Source organism: Hippopotamus amphibius, chromosome 1 (genome assembly GCF_030028045.1).
Source record: "Hippopotamus amphibius kiboko isolate mHipAmp2 chromosome 1, mHipAmp2.hap2, whole genome shotgun sequence".
Lineage (NCBI taxonomy): Eukaryota > Metazoa > Chordata > Mammalia > Artiodactyla > Hippopotamidae > Hippopotamus > Hippopotamus amphibius.
In genome coordinates, this window is record NC_080186.1 from 37,730,700 (window position 1) to 37,753,348 (window position 22,649).

The 22,649-nt window shown below is 52.1% G+C and overlaps 1 protein-coding gene across 4 annotated transcripts in view; it reads left to right on the plus strand.

Moving 5' to 3' along the window:
* Nucleotides 1-22,309, plus strand: part of MAST2 (microtubule associated serine/threonine kinase 2) — a 223,197-nt gene extending 200,888 nt beyond the window's left edge. For 2 of the 4 annotated variants that reach the window (XM_057709503.1, XM_057709511.1), the window contains 20 exons: nucleotides 2,264-2,473; nucleotides 6,785-6,886; nucleotides 9,154-9,286; nucleotides 10,098-10,159; nucleotides 10,415-10,500; nucleotides 10,957-11,165; nucleotides 12,456-12,594; nucleotides 14,443-14,575; nucleotides 15,331-15,496; nucleotides 16,044-16,145; nucleotides 16,412-16,534; nucleotides 16,708-16,817; nucleotides 17,156-17,310; nucleotides 17,508-17,791; nucleotides 17,880-18,077; nucleotides 18,973-19,199; nucleotides 19,414-19,536; nucleotides 19,976-20,112; nucleotides 20,246-20,439; nucleotides 20,742-22,309. In XM_057709503.1, the coding sequence (XP_057565486.1) occupies nucleotides 2,264-2,473; nucleotides 6,785-6,886; nucleotides 9,154-9,286; nucleotides 10,098-10,159; nucleotides 10,415-10,500; nucleotides 10,957-11,165; nucleotides 12,456-12,594; nucleotides 14,443-14,575; nucleotides 15,331-15,496; nucleotides 16,044-16,145; nucleotides 16,412-16,534; nucleotides 16,708-16,817; nucleotides 17,156-17,310; nucleotides 17,508-17,791; nucleotides 17,880-18,077; nucleotides 18,973-19,199; nucleotides 19,414-19,536; nucleotides 19,976-20,112; nucleotides 20,246-20,439; nucleotides 20,742-22,234 (4,386 nt within the window). In that variant the 3' untranslated portion in view covers nucleotides 22,235-22,309. The remainder of the gene's footprint in view (nucleotides 1-2,263; nucleotides 2,474-6,784; nucleotides 6,887-9,153; nucleotides 9,287-10,097; nucleotides 10,160-10,414; nucleotides 10,501-10,956; nucleotides 11,166-12,455; nucleotides 12,595-14,442; nucleotides 14,576-15,330; nucleotides 15,497-16,043; nucleotides 16,146-16,411; nucleotides 16,535-16,707; nucleotides 16,818-17,155; nucleotides 17,311-17,507; nucleotides 17,792-17,879; nucleotides 18,078-18,972; nucleotides 19,200-19,413; nucleotides 19,537-19,975; nucleotides 20,113-20,245; nucleotides 20,440-20,741) is intronic. The other 2 variants (XM_057709528.1, XM_057709519.1) reach the window with 2 other exon arrangements.
* The last annotated feature ends 340 nt before the right edge of the window (nucleotides 22,310-22,649 follow it).

Here is a 22,649-nt window from a genome sequence, read left to right on the forward strand (position 1 = left end):
TTCTGCACTCCCCAGAGAAAGGGTATCTAGAGGGAAATGTCAGAAACGTATCCCACCGTATATTAGTGGGGAAGGAAAGAGCGGAGACCTTGCTTCTAACCGTGCACATCAGGTCCATGAGTCAGGGTCCCCCAGAAGGAGATTTGCCCTCTGAGAGCACCTTCATTTAATGCAGATTTCTTAAGCAGCACTCCCATTACCAGGCACAAACAGAGCTACGCTGGAAATTTCCTCTGGCAGGAAATTGGCCAGAGGGAACAATAAGGTGGGAGACAGAGAGTTCAGAGTTGCTGCTCACATTTGGACTTGTGTTTTCAAGCAGGAAGATGCTGAGGGAGGAAGGTAGGTTACTGTCCTGAGATGGTTGAGAAATGGTCTTCACAACTGCAGTTTGACCGTAAACCTCCTCCTATGTAGAACAAGGACCTTGTTTCCCATTTGCATTTCCTTTTGAACACCACATGCCTAAACACTCTGACCTGGCTTTCTAATGATAGGCCCTGTTCCTGCAGCACACAGCCAGCTCTGTCCGAGAGAGAACCAGGGCCTGACAGAGGCTCTCTCTCCATGACAACAGTGAGCATGGGGTCTTCAAGCCTCTTTCTTCATCCTCTATCCAGACCCCCAGCTCTACCTGTTCATCTGTATCTAGGGTCTGAGATGTGTGGTTCCCTGCTTCTCTGAGAATGTCCCTTTTCTAGCCTCGGGTAGTCTCCTGGGCACACACAGGTGGCTTAGGGAAAAGGTGTGAAACCCTTGTGCTTTCCCTCTTGACGGTCACAGTGAGGAAGAACGGTGAGGAAAAGCACAGGTTCTGGAACCAGGCCAACTGGGTTCAAGTCTGTTTCTGCCATTTATTAGCTTCATGACCCTGGGCGGATTATTTAACTTCTCTGAGCTTGATTTGCCTCACCTATAATTTGGGATAATGAGAATATCTATCTCGTAGGGAGTTTGTGAAGATTAATGAACATTAAGCTTTTCTAACTGTGCCCAGGACATAGTAAGCACTCCGTAAGAGTTAGCTGTTATTTCTTTACTGCCCTGTGGTCTGCACTTTCTAGCCTTCAAGTGGGCACTGGAGAATAAGAGCAAGGAAGAGAGCAGAATGAACAGCTAGGAGATCATTCTGTTGTGCTTGGTTCTTTATTAAAAAAGTTTGGGTGTGCATAGTGTTTAGAAATGCATCTCACGTTTCTTCTTCCTCCTCGTATATTAGGTGTGGTGTTGTTATTCTAGCATTGCGTGTTTATGTGTCTCCAAGTCATTCATGTAAGATGAACTGATGTTAGAAAAAATATGTTAAGATTCCTTCCACTCCCTCTCCTCTTTCACCTCTCCTCCCCTTCCCTCCCTCTCCCCCCGGCCATACCATAAATATGTGTGTATACACAGTATATATACACACATATATATGTGTATGTATACATGCACACAAACACCCACTAAACACATGCTGAAAATCAGAAATTGCCACCTGGTGGCAAAGGAAAGAAAGCCAAGCCCTAGATAGGCAGTTAGGTGATGTATATTTGTTGTTTTCACATTCCTGTGCAGTTAGGTTCCCAAGAGGCTTCTGAGCCAGACCCCATGCTCCTCTGCTGGGGATCTGGGCCTGTGAGCAGGCAGGTTTACACCTTCAGTAAACACTCTCTGAACATCTGCTTAGTTCAGTTGGGTCCTAAGGTCAAGTAAGAGGATCCTGAGATAAATCAAACTCCCTCTGACTTGAAGAAACTCCCAATCTGGAGAAAGATTTAGAAACCAGCAGTGTCCACACACCAAGATTATATAGTTGGGAGGTCCAGTGGAAGCACAGAGGAAAGGAAACCCTAGTTTTCCTAGAGGAATCAAAGACTTCCCAGAGGAAAGACGATGCTTGGACTGAGATTAGAAGGAGTAGTAGGAGTTTGCCAGGCAGGCTTTGCAGGTGAAAAAGCTGCACACAGGGAACAGCATTAAATGGACAGAGGCATGAGACAGTGTAATAAAGGAGAGGAACAACAGAACCTCAGTGTCCTTAGAGCAAGAGAGTGTGCCCTTCAAGGAGTGGGGAGGTGGACAAGGCCAGGTGAGAGATCGTAATGTTTTGACTTGACTTAAAGGTGACCTTTCACGTCTCCAGTCATCAGGTTCCCCAAATGCAACATCAGGAAACCAGGATCACAGAGCCCATCCTTAGGCTATGACCAGGCCCTTCAGGCTTCTCTCTGACCGAGCTGGATCAGAAGGAAAGAGTCACTTGTCCCACTTTGATTCGCAGGCCACCGCACAAATGGAAGAGCGTCTAGCAGAGTTCATTTCCTCCAACACTCCAGACAGCGTGCTGCCCTTGGCAGATGGAACCTTGAGCTTTATCCATCATCAGGTGATTGAGATGGCCCGAGACTGCCTGGACAAGTCTCGGAGTGGCCTCATTTCCTCTCACTACTTCTACGAACTCCAGGAGAATTTAGAGAAGCTTCTGCAAGATGTGAGTGTCCTTGTGCTGGAACTCTGGCAGATCCTCTGGTATTAGTCCCAAGCGAAGGTTCAGGCAGTCACGGTGTTCCCAGCCTGCCTGCCACATCCCTGCTGGTGTGCCGCACCGCACCCCACCATGTGCTGCTGCTGCTGGACGTCGGTTCCTCCTCCGTCCCCCCTGCATTTCTCAGAGAAGCCTGTTCAGTATCAGAACTCAGTGCTGGGAGTCCTTTCCTTTTCTGATTCCAGTTACTCTGCCCAAGGCTCCAACCTGGGTCGTGTTCATAAATATTTGCCTTGGAGATTTATAACCCAAAGCCAAAAAGAGGCCCCCCTGGCTGTAGTGGGCTATCTTTTGGTAGACATACTAGGGTAAGCAGAACCTCGAGACTGCTTCTCCTCAGTCAGGGGAAAGCAGACCTGAGGACTGCGCTATGGGTTTATCTGTTTGAGGATATTCTCTTTGCACAGTGAGAAGTTCTCTAGTGGGGTCTGACGTGTTTAGAGACCTGATCCGCCCCAGTGTGAAAAGTCTCTGGGTAAAGTAATCCAGAGACCACCGAGTTCTCCTCACTGCTTCGTGCTCCGGTCTCTGCTTTCCTCTCTGCCTCTCCAGTAGGGAGATCTGATGCCTTCCCACTCAGACCGCAGTTGCCCATATCACACCATTAGTACAGTTTAGGGGAGAGGAGATGTGCTGTCTCCCCAGGGCTCTTCCTTGTCACTAGAGTATTTCCCAGTCCAGACTCATGTTACCTGCAGACCGTCATGCTGGCGTAGGACCAACTGAGCTGAGAGCCCAGGCTCATGATCAAACAGGACTCCAGTGTGTTAGTCCAGAAATTAGGATCAGGAAGTTGTTTGTTTTTTTAATTCAGGAAACAGTTGAATCTAGAGAAAGGGTGACTAAAGATGGTCACAATTATTGCTGTCAAATATTGAAAGTTTTCTCATATGTAATATGTGGCAGCTTCTCTGTCCCCTGAAAGGCATACTAGCCTAGTAGACAGGAGTTACGGTGAGCAAGGTTTTGATTTAATAGATGAAAGAGTTCTTCCTTCTACAAAAGCGATTTCAAAAGTAATACTTAAATTTAAACATTTAAGAAACATGAGTCTAAAAAGCTAAAGTCCCATGAAATATCACTGGCAGCTGTTTGTTTCTGTTGAAGAATAACTTTCTAACAGTTCTCCAACAATATTAGGAACCAGGACTGAGATATCAGGTAAGTCAACTAGAGTGACTTCCACAGTTGCTTGTACATCAAAGATTGACCTTCTGAAATGCTGAAGTCAGAGCCTTGCCCAAAACCTTCAGGCATTTGCCAGATGCATTGCCTCCGGCAGTGGGAAGAGCACTGAACATGGAGCCAGTGCATCCGTACGTTTTCTGATTGGTAGGCCCTGGGAATGCAGAAAAGAAATCCAGTTCAGGTTCTGGCTCAGGGAATTTGCTGTTGACTGGGGTTTACAGACCCATCAATATGTATTACAGTAAAAATAATAGCTATCATTTATCGAGGTGTACTCTATGCCAGACGCCACATGAGTGCTCTGTATGGATTATCTCCCTTTTGTTTATTATAATAAGTGTGTTTGATGAGCACTACGTAGAGATCAGTTCTGAGCACAGAGGAGGATGTGCTGGCTCTGCATGGAGAGTTCAGGAAAAGCTGAGTCTTGACAAGTAGGTAGGAGTTCACTGGACCTAGGAAGCAGTATAAACAACCTTTCAGAGGTGTGGAAGAACATGGTACATTCCAGGAATTGCAGGTAAAGTAGTTTGGCATGACTAGAGTGAAGGATGTCTGCAGGGAAACCCTTTTTTTTTCTTTTCTTTTTTTAAATTTTATTTATTTATTTATTTATTTAGGCTGCATTAGGTCTTCGTTGCTACACGTGAGCTTTCTCTAGTTGTGGTGAGCAGGGGCTACTCTTCATTGTGGTGTGTGGGCTTCTCATTGCAGTGGCTTCTCTTATTGCAGAGCATGGGCTCTAGGCACGTGGGCTTCAGTAATGTGGCACACGGGCTCTAGAGTACAAGGTCAATAGTTGTGGCACATGTGCTTAGTAGCTCCGCGGCATATGGGATCTTCCTGGAGCAGGGATCAAACCTGTGTCCTCTGCATTGGCAGGCGGATTCTTAACCACTGAGCCACCAGGGAAGTCCCTCTGCAGGGAAACCTTGGTAGAATTTGCTAGACACTACATTAAACCTTCGTAGAATTTGCTAGACACTACATTATCTAATTTAATCTTCAACATAAAACAACATGCTAGTACCATGTGCTATGAGCAAACAGCTAGGAAGCCTTCACTTCTTGTTTCTTTGTGTGTGTGTGTGTGTGTGTGTGTGTGTGTGTGTGTGTGTGGTGGGGACTTAGATGAGGCTTCACAAAGTTGATATTTGGGCTGCGTCTTAAAAGAATGAACAAGACTTCATCAAGTGCCCAGCCTCTCTTTTCCTCTCATAACCAATTTTTTTAATGGTCTTCATTTGCTGTTTTTCTTTCCTTACAACGTATTCACTACTCAGTCTCCTGTCTTCTACTTTCCCTTCCCATTATTCCACTGAAACAGGCAAAAATCATCAAAGAACTAACTGGCCAGTTGACAAATCCTGTGGCCTCTTTCAGTTCTCATCTTCCTTCACCTCTCTACAGAGGTTTCCACAGTGAATACCTCTCTTTGATCTTCTGTTCCCCCCAGTTTTCATGACACTGTTCTCTCCAGTCTTGTGGTCTTGCTGTCCCTTCACCAGTTCTCTTAAATGCTGGTGTTCCAAGGGGCACGTTCTTGAGCATCTGTGCTCCCCGTTCTCCTTTCTTCACTCCCTGATCAGCCCTGTCAGCTCCCGTGTCTTCAGTTGTCATCTGTCTGCTGAGGGCTCCTGCTCCCTGCTGTTCTCCTGAGCTCCAGATCAGTGGCCCCAGCTGCTCATTGTACTTCTCCACTTTACGTCCCACGTCAGTTAGTCCTCTTGGTTGCAAGTAGTAGAGAACCAACTCAGAGCAGTTTATGCAAGAAAGGGAAACTAATTATAAAGATTGAAAGGGTGGGTCTTAAAGAATTGAAGACAGGAATGCAACCAGGCCTTAAGAATGGACCAGAACTAGAAACAAGAGCCTGTGGAAAGCCCAGGAAGTGTTTGTCTTCCTTCTCTCAGCTCTGTTTCTCATTCTTTGGTAGGTGTGGTCGTCCTTTTCACCCGAGAGCGGATTATATAGTTCTGTCACACTGATATTAATGGTTGTCATTCCACCCATTTGTAAGTTCCTAGGGGGAAAAAATGTAAAAAAAAAAAAAAAAAAGTAGTGGGGAGCTTCCCTGGTGGTCCAGTGGTTAAGACTCCATGCTCCCAATGATTCAGTCCCTGGTCGGGGAACTAAGATCCTGCATGCCGCACGGTGCGGCCAAAATTTTTTTTAAAATGTGAGTTCCTAGGAAAGTAGTCCACTCTGGTCAGCTGTTGGAGGTAGGAGGGAAAGTGCAGCCACACAATACAAATGTGGCTCCAGAAGTCAGAGTAGTTTCCAGAAAAAGAGTCTCCTGGGCTGAGCAAATACCTAAGTGTTTAGTGTAGGTACCTCAAACTCTCCAAGTCCAGAACAGAACTTATCTTTTCCACCTACCTGCTTTTTCTTTAAAACCAAAGGGAATATGTTCTCTACCTATCCTCCCATAAACTGTGTATCTTTTTATATTGTCTATTTCATTTATGGATTCAATGAAATTTCCCTAAAATTGTAGTTGCAGTTACCATCTCTTCCTGCCTCTTCCACCCCTCAGGGCTGCTCTGAGATGACCTGGTCTCTCCATTTGCCTCCATTCTTACTGCCTTGCTCTTTGCCTTTTTCGTCTGCACTGTTGCAGTAGCTGCTGGTGGGTTTTCCTGCTTTTAGCCTTGCCCTCTTTAGTGCACCATCCACACTACAGCCAGAGTGATCTCTCTAAACTCCCTTCTGGTCACATCACTCTCCTGCTTTGAGGTCTTTCTATTCCTTACAATCTGTCTGTGGTGGGAAGTGAGCATCAGTGAAGTCTCCATTGGGCGTTACGCCTTGAGCTGGGGTCTGAAGGTTAAGTGAGTGTGTCTGTGTGACATTCCTTGGTGTCACGTAGTGTTCCCAAGCTCACATGGTTCCTGGCGAGCAGCCTGTTCCCCCTCATGGCCCACTGGCCCTCTCTAAGGTCTTTACTTTGCAGAGCTCTCTGTACTACAGAGTGCTTCTCCCTGGAGTCTGCTCTGCCCAGCCCAGTCCTGCTTTGCTCAGCCACACTGGGCTGGTGGATTGCTTAAGCAACCTTTGTCTTCTCTACAGGCTCATGAGCGCTCAGAGAGTTCAGAAGTGGCTTTTGTGATGCAGCTGGTGAAAAAACTGATGATCATCATTGCCCGCCCGGCTCGTCTCCTGGAATGCCTGGTGAGTGGGCCCTGGGAAGGTTTGGGGTGGGGGGAACTGGAGGGGAGGGAATGGGGGCTGTAGAGGAAGCATTCTGCTGCAGAGGCACCCATTGCCACTGCTGCTGCTGAAGTCCTTATTTAAATATGACACGCAAGCCCTGGAGGACCAGATGAGTCCCTGTGAGGGAAAGCAGGTGCTCCTGAGGAGTGTGGCAGGCAGAGGTATTCGTCTGCCCACCCCACGCTGAGCAGGCCCCGGGTCAGTGGGGGCCCTGGGGGTGAGGAGCACAGGCCAGTTTGCACAAGTTGAGTCCACCCTTCATTTGATCATTCACTGACACTTTGCTGAGTACCTGCATCATTCTAGACACTGGAGATACAGGCATAAATAAAGCAGAGCTCCTGATCCTACGAGGCCTCCTCTGCAGCAGAGTTAGGTTTTGTCTTTTAGTGCCTTAGGTATGAGGCATGGAGACAGGTAAATGATAATTATGATATTGGAAGAAGTATTGCAACCCTGAGAAATACAAGATGCAACAGGGACATGGGGAAGGAAGTGCTCTAGTCCTCCCCGGGATGGACTTCACATTGAGTGAAGGCTCCCTGGGGAACGTGAAGTGACTCAAAGGATAATTATGAGTTTGCCAGGGGAGAGAGCCATGAGAAAGGGCATTTGATGGAGTGTGGGGTGTGTCTGAAGAGTTGGTGAGAGATAAACCCAGGAGGTGGGCCACGACAAGACGATGGAGAGGGTGGGGTTCTTGGCTCAGGAGTCTGCATTTATTCTTAAGGCCACTTGGAGCCGTCAGAAGGTTTAGGTAAGAATGTGACATGGTCAGATTTACTTTTTTAAACTAATTTTATAAAAGTTATAGTTTACATAAAATAAAATGTATCCCATTTGAGTGTACAGTTCAGTGAGTTTTAACAAATATAAACCTGTCTAATCACTGCCACAGTTGAGATGGAGAACACTTCTCCTGCCTCAGAAAATTCCCTTATTCCCCTTTGCAGTCAGTCCTTTTCCCCTCCCACTCCAGGCAACCACTTATCTTCTCTTTCACTATGGATAAGTTTGCCTTTTGTACAGTTTCCTATAAATTAAATCATATAGTATGTGCTGACTTCTTTCACTCAGCATAATTTTTTTGAGATTCATATATGTTATTGCATGTATCAGTAATTGGTTCCTATTTATTTCTGAGTAATACTCCATCATATTTACTCCTAAGAAAGATAACTATGGCTGCAACATGGATAGTGAATTGGAAGAGAAGGCAGGATGAGCCAGAGAGAGCAGGGCAGAGACACTTAAAGCAGTTCATGCGAGAGAGAGAGGAGCGCCCTGAACTAGCACAATGCTGGGAGAACAGAGCAGAAGAGTTGGATAGAGGGGGGTTTATGAAATAGACATTCTGACTAGACAGGGACTGAGGAAGAAGAAGAAGATAAAAGGACTTCCAGTCTGGCTTAGATTTTATCCACATCCACATAGGTAGTGGTAGAGTTCTCCAAATGCATGAGACCAGAGGTAAAGAAAGCTGTGGCAGCTGGGGCTGTGGTGAAGAGAGGCCTCTCCCTCAAGAACGTGAAGTCCATGGTTAAACATGGGCTTGGAGTTAGATCTGTGTTCTCATGCTGGTTTTCTCCTTCTTCCTATCTCTGTGGCCATGGTCAAGTCCATGCATCTCTGTAAGTCTTGATTTCCTCACCAAGGTCATAGCGGTATCATCAGGGTTTAGCCCAGAGTGGCACTTATATAGGTACTCGGTCAGTGGGGCCCTTGTTGTTATGTGCTCCGGGCAGACAGGGACTTCTGTGCTGTGTCCACATGGCTCTCCAGTACCCAGCACACAAGGGTTGCTCAGTAGATGTCCGAAGGCATGTCTCTGCACCACCAGGGCTGTGTGAAGCATGATTGAAGGTGTGCCAGGAGTGCCCCCTCTGCAGTGGGTGTGGAAACACACCTGACAGTGCCATGTCTGGCTGCCACAAGGCTTTAGACCAGGCGAGTAGGCAGAGTTCTTTTGAAACCAAAAGCTCTGGTTTTTATTGCTATAAAGATGGCAAGTGCTTAGGATGTCCAATCTGGAGGTGACCTGTAAGACAGCTTTGTCCCCATTGATCCCTGAGTCATGATGTTTTTGGGGATTCAGGGGTAGGGGTGTCCATCCCAAAGAGGAAGTCTTCTTGTTTATCCTACTCTGGGTATATGCCATAAAACCCAAGAGAACAGCAGCCTTCGCTTGTAGCTCTCACCACTGACTACCTCTCTCCCCGGTACAGGAGTTTGACCCTGAAGAGTTCTACCACCTGTTAGAAGCAGCTGAGGGCCACGCCAAAGAGGGACAAGGGATTAAATGTGACATTCCCCGCTACATCGTTAGCCAACTGGGCCTCACACGGGATCCCCTAGAGGGTGAGCATGCAGCCTGGTGGCTGCAAAGAGGCCCCACAGCCTACAAGCTCTAACAGCAGGGAAGCCACTTGGAGAAGAGGCTTCGTTGGACAGGGACACAACACAGCATCAGAGGCCTGAGGGCTATAGAAAGAACCCTGTGTTCTCTGCCGTAAAACAGCCCCTCCTTTGGGACTGTCCACACCTGCCTGATATAACCCAGGCTGGATTGCTTTGGGCCCACCTGGGTTGAATTTAGAGTCAAGAGGTCAACACAAAGGACCACCGTCGCATTTTCAAAAACGGTCACCTGTGCATGCTTGCCTTCCTGCTGCCGCCTTACAAGTCCTCCTGTGTCTTTGGGGTGGTTCTGACTCAGGGCTTTAGAAGATGACACCATTCTCTGGGACTTCACATGGAGCCCCTCATGAACCGTGGGCTTCCAGTTCACCAGTGTCTAGTTGTCCCACTCCTGCCTTTCCTGCTTCCCAACCTCAGCTGGCAAAGCAGAGTCTTGACTAGCAGGATGGGGGCCAGCTGTCGGACAGCCCAGCTTTCAGGCATTGTCCCAAGTTTGAGGGAAGCTTTATAGAATTTGCCAGGCCTTTTGAATGGCACTGGACTTCTAGAAATAGGAGTGGCAATATTATCTGACAAACAAGTCCAAAAGCTGTGACTGCACTAAGGATAGAGCCACAGGACTGCCTCCCAGACCGGTGCAGGAAGCATTAATGCCTACCCTGCATGCATCTGTAATGTAATGTGAGTGCACTGCTGAGATGTCTGACATTGCCACGCACACTTTTCTCTTGTGTCCTTGCTTTGTTTCTAGAAATGGCCCAGTTGAGCAGCTATGACAGTCCTGACACTCCAGAGACAGATGATTCGGTCGAGGTAAAGACCCTGAGCTCCAACCTCAAATCCTGGAACCTGGGCCCTATGAAGCAAAGGCTTGTGAATTCTCTCTAAGAGACTGTCAGAAGGAGGGATGGCGGGGTGGGTGGTTGCTTACCCTGTCAGCTCCTGGGGAAGGACGGGCAGGAGGCCGCAGCAGGGCTAAGAGCTGAGCAGATGCTGGGGCCACAGCTTCCGCATCACGTGAGCTCTGAGAAGCATGCCTGGTTCCTGCCTTTTCCCCGTGTCTTCCAGGGCCGTGGGGCATCTCTGACATCTAAAAAGACACCCTCTGAAGAGGACTTTGAGACCATTAAGCTCATCAGCAATGGTGCCTATGGGTAAAGTCAGGGCTCAGGGCGTGGCTGGGACTGGAGCTAAGCCAGCCCTTGGCTCTTCCTTCCAGAAGTGTATGATGCCTAATCCTCTGGGCAGCAGGTGCCTCAGGATGGCCCCTCTCCTTCCCCAAAGTCTCCAGGATAGGCAAGAGCCCAGTTTCCTCTGACATCTGAGCATGATTCCTTTCCCGGGAAAGAGTCCCTCTCCTCTTGCTGGCACTCCTCTCACTGAGCTCTGAGGAGGGGTTGAGCTGTGTCTTCAGGACATGGTATGTCAGGAGACTGAAGAGGTCCCTGGGCAGGCACTCAGATCCTTCTCCTTGATAAGCACCCCCTGCTCCTTTGTTCAGTGTACTGATAAGGTGTGAGAGGAAGCAGTTTGACCACCCAAGCTCGCGGTGGAGGAGAGCATAGCTCAGGCGTCAAGGGCCGTGGGGGACGGATGGGCTTTGTTTCCAGGGCCGTATTCCTGGTGCGGCACAAGTCCACCCGGCAGCGCTTTGCCATGAAGAAGATCAACAAGCAGAACCTGATCCTACGGAACCAGATCCAGCAGGCCTTCGTGGAGCGTGACATACTGACTTTTGCTGAGAACCCCTTTGTGGTCAGCATGTTCTGCTCCTTTGAGACCAAGCGCCACCTGTGCATGGTGATGGAGTATGTTGAAGGTACTGGGGGAGAAAGGTGGCCTGGCATGGGGGCCAAGGCACAATCTGACATAGCCCTGAGCAGGGACCAGCAGCTTTGTGTAGGTGTGAAGTTTCAGGGCCCAGCTTCCCAACCTCTCTTTGGCATTGGTTTCTGCCTTAGGATCTCAGAGACCATTTGGCCATGGTGGGCACAAGGTGCTGTGCCCCTCCCAGGGAGAGGCGTCTGGAGTAGTAGCTGCCATGAGGCTGCCCACGTCAGGTGCAGTGAGAGGCACTCTGGGACAGGATGCATCAGTCCCACAAAGCCTGCACGGCCTGGCAGACCTGCTGGTGCCAGGCAGGAACAGAGGAGGCAGCAGAGCCACCAAAGCCCAGGGTTGGATGCTGGGAGGATTGCATCTGGGCTCTCAGAATAAAGGAAGGCCACTGCCCTGGCGGATGGCATTTGAAGGGGATACCCCTTAAGACCACACAAAATGCTCTGGGGATGGTATAGAAGAGCATCATGGGGCACAGCTCTGGAGGGGACAGCCGCTTTGCCAGTGGCCTTCCCTCTCCCTTAGTCAGGGCTGTGTACAGCTTCCAAAGATACTTGCCTAAGTCTTGAAGTTGAAGCTGAGCAAAACTCCCTTTTAATTCTTTGGCTATGTGCTGGGAGTTTACAGTGTTGCTTTACTCAAACACTAAAGGACAGGCAGCAGGAGGGAAATAAGTGAACAAATGCTGAAGTCTCAGCCAGATGTGTTTATAATATACAGGATTCCCATCCTAAAATGACTTAGTCCTGTCCCAACAAGTCAACCTTCAGGCGTAGAGGCCTGGGTTCCTTCCCTCTTTGGCTTGAGCAATGGGCTTGACAGCCTCTGGCCAACTCCTCTTACTTCCTGCTCCCCTCCACACTCTGTCTCCCACCCATGCCAGCAGCAGAGGGACTAGAATCACAGTCTCTGGCACCAGGGTACTGCATGATGCTATCTACTCTGGGGCCTCTGAGACCATCTAGAGCAGGGGTCCCCAACCCCTGGGCTGCGGACTGGTACCAATCTGCGCCCTGTTAGGAACAGGGCCGCACAGCAGGAGGTGAGTGGCGGGCAAGCAAGTAAAGCTTCATTTGCTACTCCCCATCGCTCACTTTACCACCTGAACCATTGCTCAAATTACCGCCTGAACCATCCTCTCCATCCCCACCCCATCCGTGGAAAAACTGTCTTCCATGAAACCAATCCGTGGTGCCAAAAAAGGTTGGGGACAGCTGATCTAGAGCATGGCGCTGGATCCATCCTTCATGGTGGCCTGGGTTTGTTGCAGGAGGAGACTGTGCCACTCTGCTGAAGAACATTGGGGCCCTGCCTGTGGACATGGTGCGCCTGTACTTTGCGGAAACCGTGCTAGCCCTGGAGTACTTACACAACTATGGCATCGTGCACCGTGACCTCAAGCCTGACAAGTATGCCTGCTATCCGAGTCCCTTGTCTAGGGTCTCCCTCTTGGGTCTCTAGATAAATGAAGGCAGACACAGCATGTTTGAATCTATCCCACATGGCCGCTAGGAAACACTGCTCATGTGGGTGTCCGTCTAGATGTGGTACTCGAGCCCCTGACTACCCCAGATGGGAAGAACATGGCCAGCAAGGTCTGACAGGGGCACTTGTAAGGCTTTGGTGACACCAGAGAATCACTGAGGCGCTCCACTCGAGAAACCAAGCAGGAATGAAAGAATCCACACATCCAGTAGATGGCTGAGCACGTGTCCTGACGTTTACTGACATCTACTCTGTGCCAAGCACTGTATTCTAGTCTTTGGCCTATAGAGCTTAAGTCCAGTGTGGGTGGCAGAAATCACTTTGTGTTGGCTGCTTCTTAGAAGGTATTAGTCAAGTGGGCAAAGGTAGGAGGTAGTTTTTCAAGCTGGGGAGCAGGATTTGCAAAGGTACACACAGGTGTGGGGAGGGGTCCCGTTCAGGAGCTACAGATAGTACAGTGTGTCTGAAGCTGAGATTGTTAAGAGTAGTAAGAGAGGAAGCTAGAGAGGGGGTAAGGGATTGGATCATCAAGGGGCCTTTTGTTGAGTTTGGGTTTAATTTAAAGGGTCTTAGAGAGTCCCTGAAGGGCCTGTTAACCACAGGGTGACAGAGTATCACGCTCAGACTTTGATTTAGGTTTAGGAAGGTCACTGCCCATGGAAACAGGTGGTGAGACAACGGCAGTAGACTAGGCCCAAGACAATGTCTGCACTGGAACAGAGTCAGGATGGAGAAGGGAGGGCTGATGCTGGGACATGGGAAGGAAACGATAGGCTGGGATGAGATAGCAGGAGTCCGGGATATCTTCCAGACTTCCAGCTTGGGGTGGTGGTGATAAGCCTCTGGAGTGGAAAGCAGCTTTGACATTAGTCAGACCTGAGTTCATAGAGCTTGTTAACTCTGTGAGCTCGGGTCTGATGAATTAAACCTCTCTGAGCCTCGTGTTCCTCCTTTTAGGGATAGTAATACCTACCTTTGTTGTATTAGTTACTCTGTAAGACCTTTCCTGAGCCAGAATATTTTGATAAATAATGGCTAAAGCCCTTATCACAGAGCTCAGTAGGTAGCAGAAACTACTGGTTTTCACTGAGAAGAGGACCAGTTAGGAGGCATGACCTTGATTTGGACAGGTTGAGTTCGTGGTGCCTGTAGGACATCCGGGCAGTTAGTAGGCATAGAGCTCATAAAAGAAGTCAGGGCCAGAAATACTGATTTGGGAATAAAAGGGTAGCAGGGTAAAGCCTTTGGCACAAAGTGAAATGGCTCAGGTAGAGAATGTGAAGGGGAAGAGACAGTTCTCTATGAGATTTTACCTCTAGTTCCTGCCAGCCAGCCTTCCTAAGACCAGCCGTGCATGTGGAAGGAGATCATTGTGCCCCTTTCCCCTCTCCCTGATTCGGGGTGTGGTGAGCCACCCAGCTCAGGAGAGGGGGCTGGGAATGGCTGGAGCCTTAGGATGAGGCTGATCGCTCGTGGAAGAAAGTCTGCTCCTCAGCTGGCTGCTGCTTGCCCTCAGTATAGAATACAGTTGAGGGCAGTAAACAAAAGTGAATTGGGGGCATGGGCAAAAGGCAGGTTGGTTGCTTGTGCAGAGTGCAGTACTCACACAGCCAGAGCTGTGTATTCGTTCACAGCTGCCTGTCTCCCTGAGGAAGCTACCCTGCTTGTGTCCCACAGTAGAAGCCTGAGTGGGGAAATTGGGCACATAGTAAAACCAGCACTCTTAGAAGACCAGGAAGTAACTCCAAACTTTTGTTTCTCTGGTCTCCCAGCCTGCTAATTACATCCATGGGGCACATCAAGCTCACTGACTTTGGCCTGTCTAAAATTGGCCTCATGAGCCTGACCACAAACTTGTACGAGGGCCACATTGAAAAGGATGCTCGGGAGTTCCTGGACAAGCAGGTAAGAAGAATGGTTGAGACCTTGGGGGTTGAATTCCGGACCTCAGAGTAAGAACTGGGGACCACAAGCTTACCTTGCAGCTGGATGTTAAGACTAAGAGCTCCAGTCTTGTCTACCTTTTGTTTCCAGGGAGGCATTGAGGTAGATAGCACATTTGAGAAATAGAGTGGCCCATGAGAATCACATGGATATAAAATCCAAAATCATCTTCCTCCTCAGGGTTTGAAGAAAATATGTCACATAACCATTGACACTCTCAGAGACTGATAGGACTTCAGTCCTGAGCCTCCTAGCCTCGGTAAAGAGCAAAGCTCTCCCGGCACCTGTGTCCTTGGAACACAGCTCCAAGTTTCCACTGGGCTGCATCCTGAGAGTAGCCTCTGGACGTTTCCTGATTTGACATTTCAGGTTGTGACTATTCACAAGTTCCTGTAGTAGTCATGTGACTGTAGGGTCTGTTCTTTGGGAGGATGGAGGGCAGAGGCCAATTGTGGGCACCACGTGCCGAGAGGGAGTGGTGGTGCCAGGCTAGAACTAGATGTTTCAGTGTATTAGGAAACACTTAAACTCACCCCACCAACAGCTCCAGCTCTGGTACCCTGGGGCTCCTGTTGCTCCTACTCATTAACCAGAGTGAGCTGAGTCTTCATTCAGAGACGTTCTGCTCCAGAAGTGCGAGCACCCCCACCCCTCCCAGCCGCTGCGCCAATTCACTGTCTCTGGACGCTGAGCCAGCCCGGCTTCTCTGTGCCCAGGTGTGCGGGACCCCAGAGTACATTGCGCCTGAGGTGATCCTGCGCCAGGGCTATGGGAAGCCAGTGGACTGGTGGGCCATGGGCATAATCCTGTATGAGTTCCTGGTGGGCTGCGTGCCTTTCTTCGGAGACACTCCGGAGGAGCTGTTTGGGCAAGTGATCAGTGGTAGGTACCGTCCCCCTGGCCTACCGGGGGGACGGAATCTGGGTCCACAAATACAATTTACACGTGTATCTGTGAGGCTTACGAGTTCGTGTTCTGAATTCGTGTGTGCGTGGTAAGCGTGCCTCAGATGTGTGCACACACACACTCTGTGTGTCACCCAGTGCTCGCTCGGATGGTGCTCGTGGTCCCTCGTGTGTGCACGGCTGTGTGTCTGTGCATACCCTGTGTGTGTGAGTGTGCCTGTGTCTGCAGTATAAAGGCAGGGTGAGCTGGCGGTCAGACCAGGGGACGTCACTGCTTCGCGGTGGCCACCCTGGATCAAAGAGCAAGCCATGGTCTAGGGTGTGGGAGACTCCCCTAGAAGGACAGGATCCTGCACAGCCTAAAGGAAGTGGGTCCTAGGCAAGGCTTTCAGGGCCCTGGCCCTTTCTGCCTCCCCATGCTTATCCTGTCACAGGACCCTCTTCTCCGTCTCCCTACTCTGCCCACAACTGTTGAGACCTTCTCTGACCCACTCCTTTCCTTGTCACACCCAATGACTCTTCAGATGAGATTGTGTGGCCTGAGGGGGATGATGCACTGCCGCCAGACGCCCGGGATCTCACCTCAAAACTGCTCCACCAGAACCCTCTGGAGAGACTGGGTACAGGTGGGACATGCCCCAATAACCTTTTTCAGCACCCGGAAGAGGGAGGAGTAGGGCTGGTTCCATAGAACGGGGAGGCTCAGGCTTCAGGTGCAGGCAGCGCCCCTGGATCCGTAAGCTCTGCCCTGCTCCCTGTGGGCAGAAGAGGAAGGTGCTGGCGCTGCGGCCTCCAGGCCCAGCCTCTCACGGCCTAGGTTCTCACTGGACGTGCTGACCTGGACGCCACACAGCTCCCTCCACCCCCTCGCCCACGCCATCCCTGCCCACAGGCAGTGCCTATGAGGTGAAGCAGCACCCGTTCTTTACTGGCCTGGACTGGACGGGACTTCTTCGCCAGAAGGCGGAATTTATTCCTCAGCTGGAGTCAGAGGATGATACCAGCTACTTTGACAGTAAGGCCACGGGCGGGATGGGGAGGTGCAGGGATCCTGCCTTTGTGCCCAGAAACACCTGTGCACCGTGAACTCGGTATCGGAAGCAACTTCTCCAGGCCCTTCTGAGGTCGGACAGGGTTAAAGAAGGCCACCCCCAGGGCCTCTGAAAGGCAGTGTCCTGTGTGTCCCAGCCCGCTCAGAGCGATACCACCACGTGGACTCAGAGGATGAGGAGGAAGTGAGTGAGGACGGCTGCCTTGAGATCCGCCAGTTCTCTTCGTGTTCTCCAAGGTTCAGCAAGGTGCGACGGTGGCGGGCCTAGGCTGGAGAGTTGAGAGAAGGGAACCTGTTGAGGGACGTGCCTGGGGCACACCTGGGGAGGAGGGGATGGGGCTGTCTCCAGGAAAAGAGGGGGAAAGGTCTGGGCCTGCATATGACAGATGCTTCTAGATCTGCCCAGGGCCCTGACATATGAGATGCCAGGATGAGGCCAGGTCAGACCAGTGGATTAGCTGTTTCCTTGAATACTCATCTGGTATGTATGGGGGAGGAAAGGGGAGAAGTGGCTTGATTTCCTGGGCTTCAGGCGCCCTGGAGGTGTGGTGGTTGAGCGTCCCGGCAGGTCTCCTGTGCCCGCAGGTGTACAGCAGCATGGAGCGGCTCTCACTGCTCGAGGAGCGCCGGACTCCACCCCCCACCAAGCGCAGCCTGAGTGAGGAGAAGGAGGACCGCTCAGACGGCCCGGTGGGGCTGCGGGGCCGAGAGCGGAGCTGGGTGATTGGCTCCCCTGAGATGTGAGCGCCCAAGCTTGGCGGGGCAGGTGGCACCGCCATCACCGGTGGTTGCGGGTGATGGGGAGGGCTGTGGTGCAGTGGGGGCCTTCGCGGGGACGGCTGCTGGAGGGAGGTTCTATGACATGAGCCCCTGAGGAAGCCTGGGCTGGAGGAGGGAGGCCGCCAGGCCACCTCACCCTAGGCCTTGTGTCTCGCAGATTACGGAAGCGGCTGTCGGTGTCCGAGTCGTCCCACACGGAGAGCGACTCAAGCCCTCCACTCACGGTGCGCCGCCACTGCCCGGGCCTCTTGGACGCACCTCGCTTCCCTGAGGGCGCTGAGGAGGCTGGCGGCCCCCACAGGAGGCAGCAGCAGGAGGGTGCGTGGCTTCTGACACCCCCGTCTGGAGAGGGGGTACCTGGGCCCGCCCCCGAACGGCCAACAGAGCAGCGGCCAAAGCTGGATGAGGAGCCTTTTGGCCAGAGCAGCGCTTCCGGTCCAGGTGCAGCCCGGCGGGTGGCCAGGGGTGATGCGGGGGCCAGGAGGCGGCTCAGCCGCACCGCAGGCCTCATTGCTCACTTGATCCACAGCCATGGAGACTCGAGGAGGCCGCGGGACCCCACAGCTGGCTGAGGGAGCCACAGCCAAGGCCATCAGCGACCTGGCTGTGCGCAGGGCCCGCCACCGGCTGCTCTCTGGGGACTCTATAGAGAAGCGCACCACTCGCCCCATCAACAAAGTGATCAAGTCCGCCTCCGCCACAGCCCTGTCCCTCCTCATTCCTGCGGGTGAGGCCCCAGAGAACGGAGATAAAACTCATAGGAAGGGCCTTGGAGTCTCTGTGGGCCTGTGGCCAGGGTCTGCACACAGGAGGTGTGTCTGTGTGTTGTGTGTTGAGGAGCAGGTATCCGAGAGACTGCGTGTCACTGCTGCCCCTTTGTTAAGAGAATAGGGGTCTCTAAAGATGCATGTTGGTCTGAGGTTGTGTGTGCACGCACGAGCAGGCAAGTAGCATCTTGTAGCGAGTGCAGGCTCTGAGGCGGCTTGTATTCAGATCCTGGCTCCATCACGAGAGGGCTCTTGATTTTTTTTTTTTTTTTATGTTTATTTATTTATTTAGGCTGCTTCGGGTCTTAGTTGCAGCATGCAGGATCTGTAGTTGTGGCATGCAGGATCTTTTAGTTGTGGGATCTTTAGTTGCAGCATGTGGAGTTCTTAGTTGCTGCGTGCAAACTCTTAGTTGCAGCATGCATGAGGGATCTAGTTCCCCGACCAGAGATTAAATCCAGGCCCCCTGCACGGGGAGCACAGAGTCTTACCCACTAGGGATGTCCCTGAAGGGCTGATCTTGAAGAAGTTGCTTAACCCCTCCGAGCCTCATGTTCCTCATCAGAAAATGTGGATATTAATAATGGTAGCTCATAAGATAGTGGTGACGTTTAAGTATGTATGAAGAGCTTATGTGGTCCCTAATACATGTAAGTAAGTGTTCAGTAAATGCTAGCCTGTCCCCTCTTGGGGTCTGCAAGGGTCTGGGCACATGAAGGGGCTGTGCTGCTCAGAGGCTGTGGGGAAGACACACCTGAGGGCAGGCTCAGTGACTAGCGCTGTGTGGGATCAACAGCCGAGACAGGGAGCGGGCTCGAGCATGGACCCACTAAGTCCCGGCTTCTCCTTCTCCAGAGCACCACACCTGCTCTCCACTGGCCAGCCCCATGTCCCCACATTCCCAGTCATCCAACCCGTCATCCAGGGACTCTTCTCCAAGCAGGGACTTCCTGCCAGCCCTCAGCAGCTCAAGGGCCCCCATCGTCATCCACCGAGCCGGCAAGAAGTATGGCTTCACTCTGCGGGCCATCCGTGTCTACATGGGCGACTCGGATGTCTACACTGTGCACCACATGGTGTGGGTATGTCTGGTCATCCAGACCTGTCATCTCCCAGCGTCATCATTTCTCTCCCTTCCCCTTACTAGGGCCTGTCTGTCCCTGCTTCTGTCCCTGCCCACATGACCCTCAGGGGTCAAAGGGTGGGGGGGTGGGAGGTCACAGCGCGATGAGCAGAACCAGGCCCCACCCTTCATGCTCAGGCTCCAGGCTGAGGACTGTTCTCTCCCTGGGACAGCACGTGGAGGACGGAGGTCCAGCCAGCGAGGCAGGACTTCGTCAGGGGGACCTCATCACGCACGTCAACGGGGAGCCTGTGCATGGGCTGGTGCACACAGAGGTGGTGGAGCTGATCCTGAAGGTCAGTGCTGGGTGTGCCGCCTGCTGCGGTCTCTGAATGACCCCAGCCTTGTGAGTCTGTGACTGGCCATGGGGGAGTGGGAGAGTTGGGCACACACACACCTGACACTGAGGACAGATGCACTGCACACAGAACTTCAGTGTGGCCACAGCAAAGGGTTTTCACTGGGAGGCGACACCCTCATTGACCAAGACAGGGATCCTGCTGAGCTGTGGGTAGGACTGGAGGACAGGGCATGTGAACCTCTTCTCCATTTTCCCCAAACCACTCGGGCTCCAGTGGGGCCATTTCCTAATCTGTAAAGAGGAAAGGTGATCCTTGGTTCAGACATGGTGACGCAGGGGCAGAAGTTCAAGCTGTGGGACAGCCGTGCCCAGGGGAGGGGCAGGGGCAGGAATACAGCCACAGCCTTAGCCTGGGCTAATGCTCTGTTCCCCAGAGTGGAAACAAGGTGTCTATTTCAACAACTGCCCTGGAGAACACATCCATTAAAGTGGGGCCCGCTCGGAGGGGCAGCTACAAGGCCAAGATGGCCCGAAGGAGCAAGCGGAGCCGGGGCAAGGATGGGCCAGAAAGGTGAGCCAGACTTAGCCCGGGGGTCTGCTCTTGGCCACCTTGGTGCTAGTGTGTGCTGGGGACGACCCTGGCCCTGGGCCCAGTGTGTTCTGTGCCCTGAGCACCAACTCAGCCTCTGGCCTTGTCTCTGCAGCAGGAAAAGGAGCTCCCTGTTCCGGAAGATCACCAAGCAGGCATCCCTGCTCCACACCAGCCGCAGCCTTTCTTCCCTTAATCGCTCTTTGTCATCAGGAGAGAGTGGGCCGGGCTCTCCCACACACAGCCACAGCCTTTCTCCCCGATCTCCCACTCAGGGCTACCGGGTGACCCCTGAAGCCGTGCATTCAGGTATGAAGGACTGGTCGCAGAGACAACCCCTGGGAGGTAGCAGAGTCCTGGGCCCTCTGTGCTTCTCACTGGTCCCACTCTGAAGCTCTCATTCAACCCACCCCCAAAAGATTCAGCAGTCTTGGGGAGGAGGTGACAGAGGTAGAGGGTGGCTTCATCTCTGTAGCCTGGGCTCTGGTTCACTGGTGGAGTAACGTTGATGATCCTGGGACATTCCAGGGCTAAGCCCTGTCTTGCCCCTCAGTCACTTCCAAGAGCTAACTGCTCTGCCTTTGTGTGTGTGTGTGTCTGTCTGTGCAAAGTGGGAGGGAATTCATCACAGAGCAGCTCCCCCAGCTCCAGCGTGCCCAGTTCTCCAGCTGGCTCTGGGCACACACGGCCCAGCTCCCTCCATGGTCTGGCACCCAAGCTCCAACGCCAGTACCGCTCTCCACGGCGCAAGTCAGCAGGCAGCATCCCACTGTCACCACTGGCCCACACCCCCTCTCCACCACCAGCAGCTTCACCCCAGCGCTCCCCATCACCCCTGTCTGGCCATGGAGCCCAGGCCTTCCCTACGAAGCTTCACTTGTCACCTCCCCTAGGCCGGCAACTCTCAAGGCCCAAGAGTGCGGAGCCACCCCGATCACCACTACTTAAGAGGGTACAGTCAGCTGAGAAACTGGCTGCTGCACTTGCTGCTTCCGAGAAGAAGCTAGCCACTTCTCGTAAACATAGCCTAGACCTGCCCCACCCCGAGCTAAAGAAGGAATTGCCACCCAGGGAAGTCAGCCCTCTGGAGGTAGTCGGGACCAGGAGTATGCTGTCTGGCAAGGGGGCACTGCAAGGAAAAGGGGTGCTGCAGGCTGCTCCCTCACGGGCCCTAGGAGCCCTCCGCCAGGACCGGGCTGAACGGCGAGAGTCGCTGCAGAAGCAGGAAGCCATCCGGGAGGTTGACTCTTCAGAAGATGACACTGATGAGGGGCCCGAGAACAGCCAAGGTGTACAAGAGCCAAGCTTGGTACCTAACCCAGAAGTGGGCCAGGATCCACCCCTCAGAGGAGCAGGAGAGCATGAGGAAGAGGATGCCTTCTTGCCCAGGGATCCCAGGAGCCAGGGCCCAGTGGTCCCAGGCCTCTTGACAGGGGTCACACTGGGATCTCCCAGAATGGAAGGCCCTAGTGTCCCCCAGAAGAGGCTTGGGATTCTACAAGCCTTTGAAGAGCCTGCCAGCTCCTCGTCATCAGCCCCCAACCTGGGTAGGGCCGGACCCACAGACCCCATCCCCCCTGAAGGCTGCTGGAAGGCCCGGCACCTCCACACCCAGGCACTAACAGCACTTTGTCCGAGCTCTTCAGGACTCATTCCCACCAGTCGCTCCACTGCCTCCACCTCTGGACAGCTGGGCCCATGGTCCTGGAAATTCCCTATTGAGGACCGTGACAGGGCATCCCCAACCAGAAAGGCAACAGTGGAAGGTAGGCTGGCCAGCTCCCAGGATTTGGACACTACCACTCCAGTCCATCCTACAAACCTGTCTCCCAGACAGGAGGGGAAGTCATGGCCACCCAGTGCCCCTGGGCCCACCCCTCCACCTTGTGAGGTTCCCAGCCGGAGCTGGCTGTGGCAGCCTGAGTGTGCGCACGCACAGAAAGAGGAGCCAGCCCTGGGTGTCACCAAAGTGCCTGATGCCTCAGGTGCCAGGAAGCAGGACTTTCCATGCAAAAGCTGCCCCCTCACCCAGGAGCCTGGGCCCAGCCTGCTCCAGAAGGGCCGAGACCCAGAAACATCAGGACTTGGCATTGGCACCCGATGAGCTTTTAAAGCAAACATAGAGATTGTTTGCCATTTCTTGCACTCGGTCCTGTGTAATACACACTCTTGGAAACCATCTTTATGTCTTTTGCTTGCTTCTTTCCTTCAGTCAATACAAATGTAACTTAAGGTCCTATGTTGCTGCTGAGAATATAGTGGTGAATGAGACAGTTCCCACTGTCGTGGGAGGGGTGCCTAAGCCAGCTAGGCGTCCCAGAGACTATGCATCTGAGCTCACACCTGGAGGAGAGAGGATAAGTAGTAGTTTGCTAGGTTAAAAGAGTGGGGATTAGTGTGAGAAAGAATGTCCAAAGTACAGCACTTGCCATACACCTGTTCTTTTCAAAGAACTGAAAATAATTCAAACTGGAAATGGGTCTAGTGAGTTAAGGCAAGGGCCATATCTAAGAGTCTTC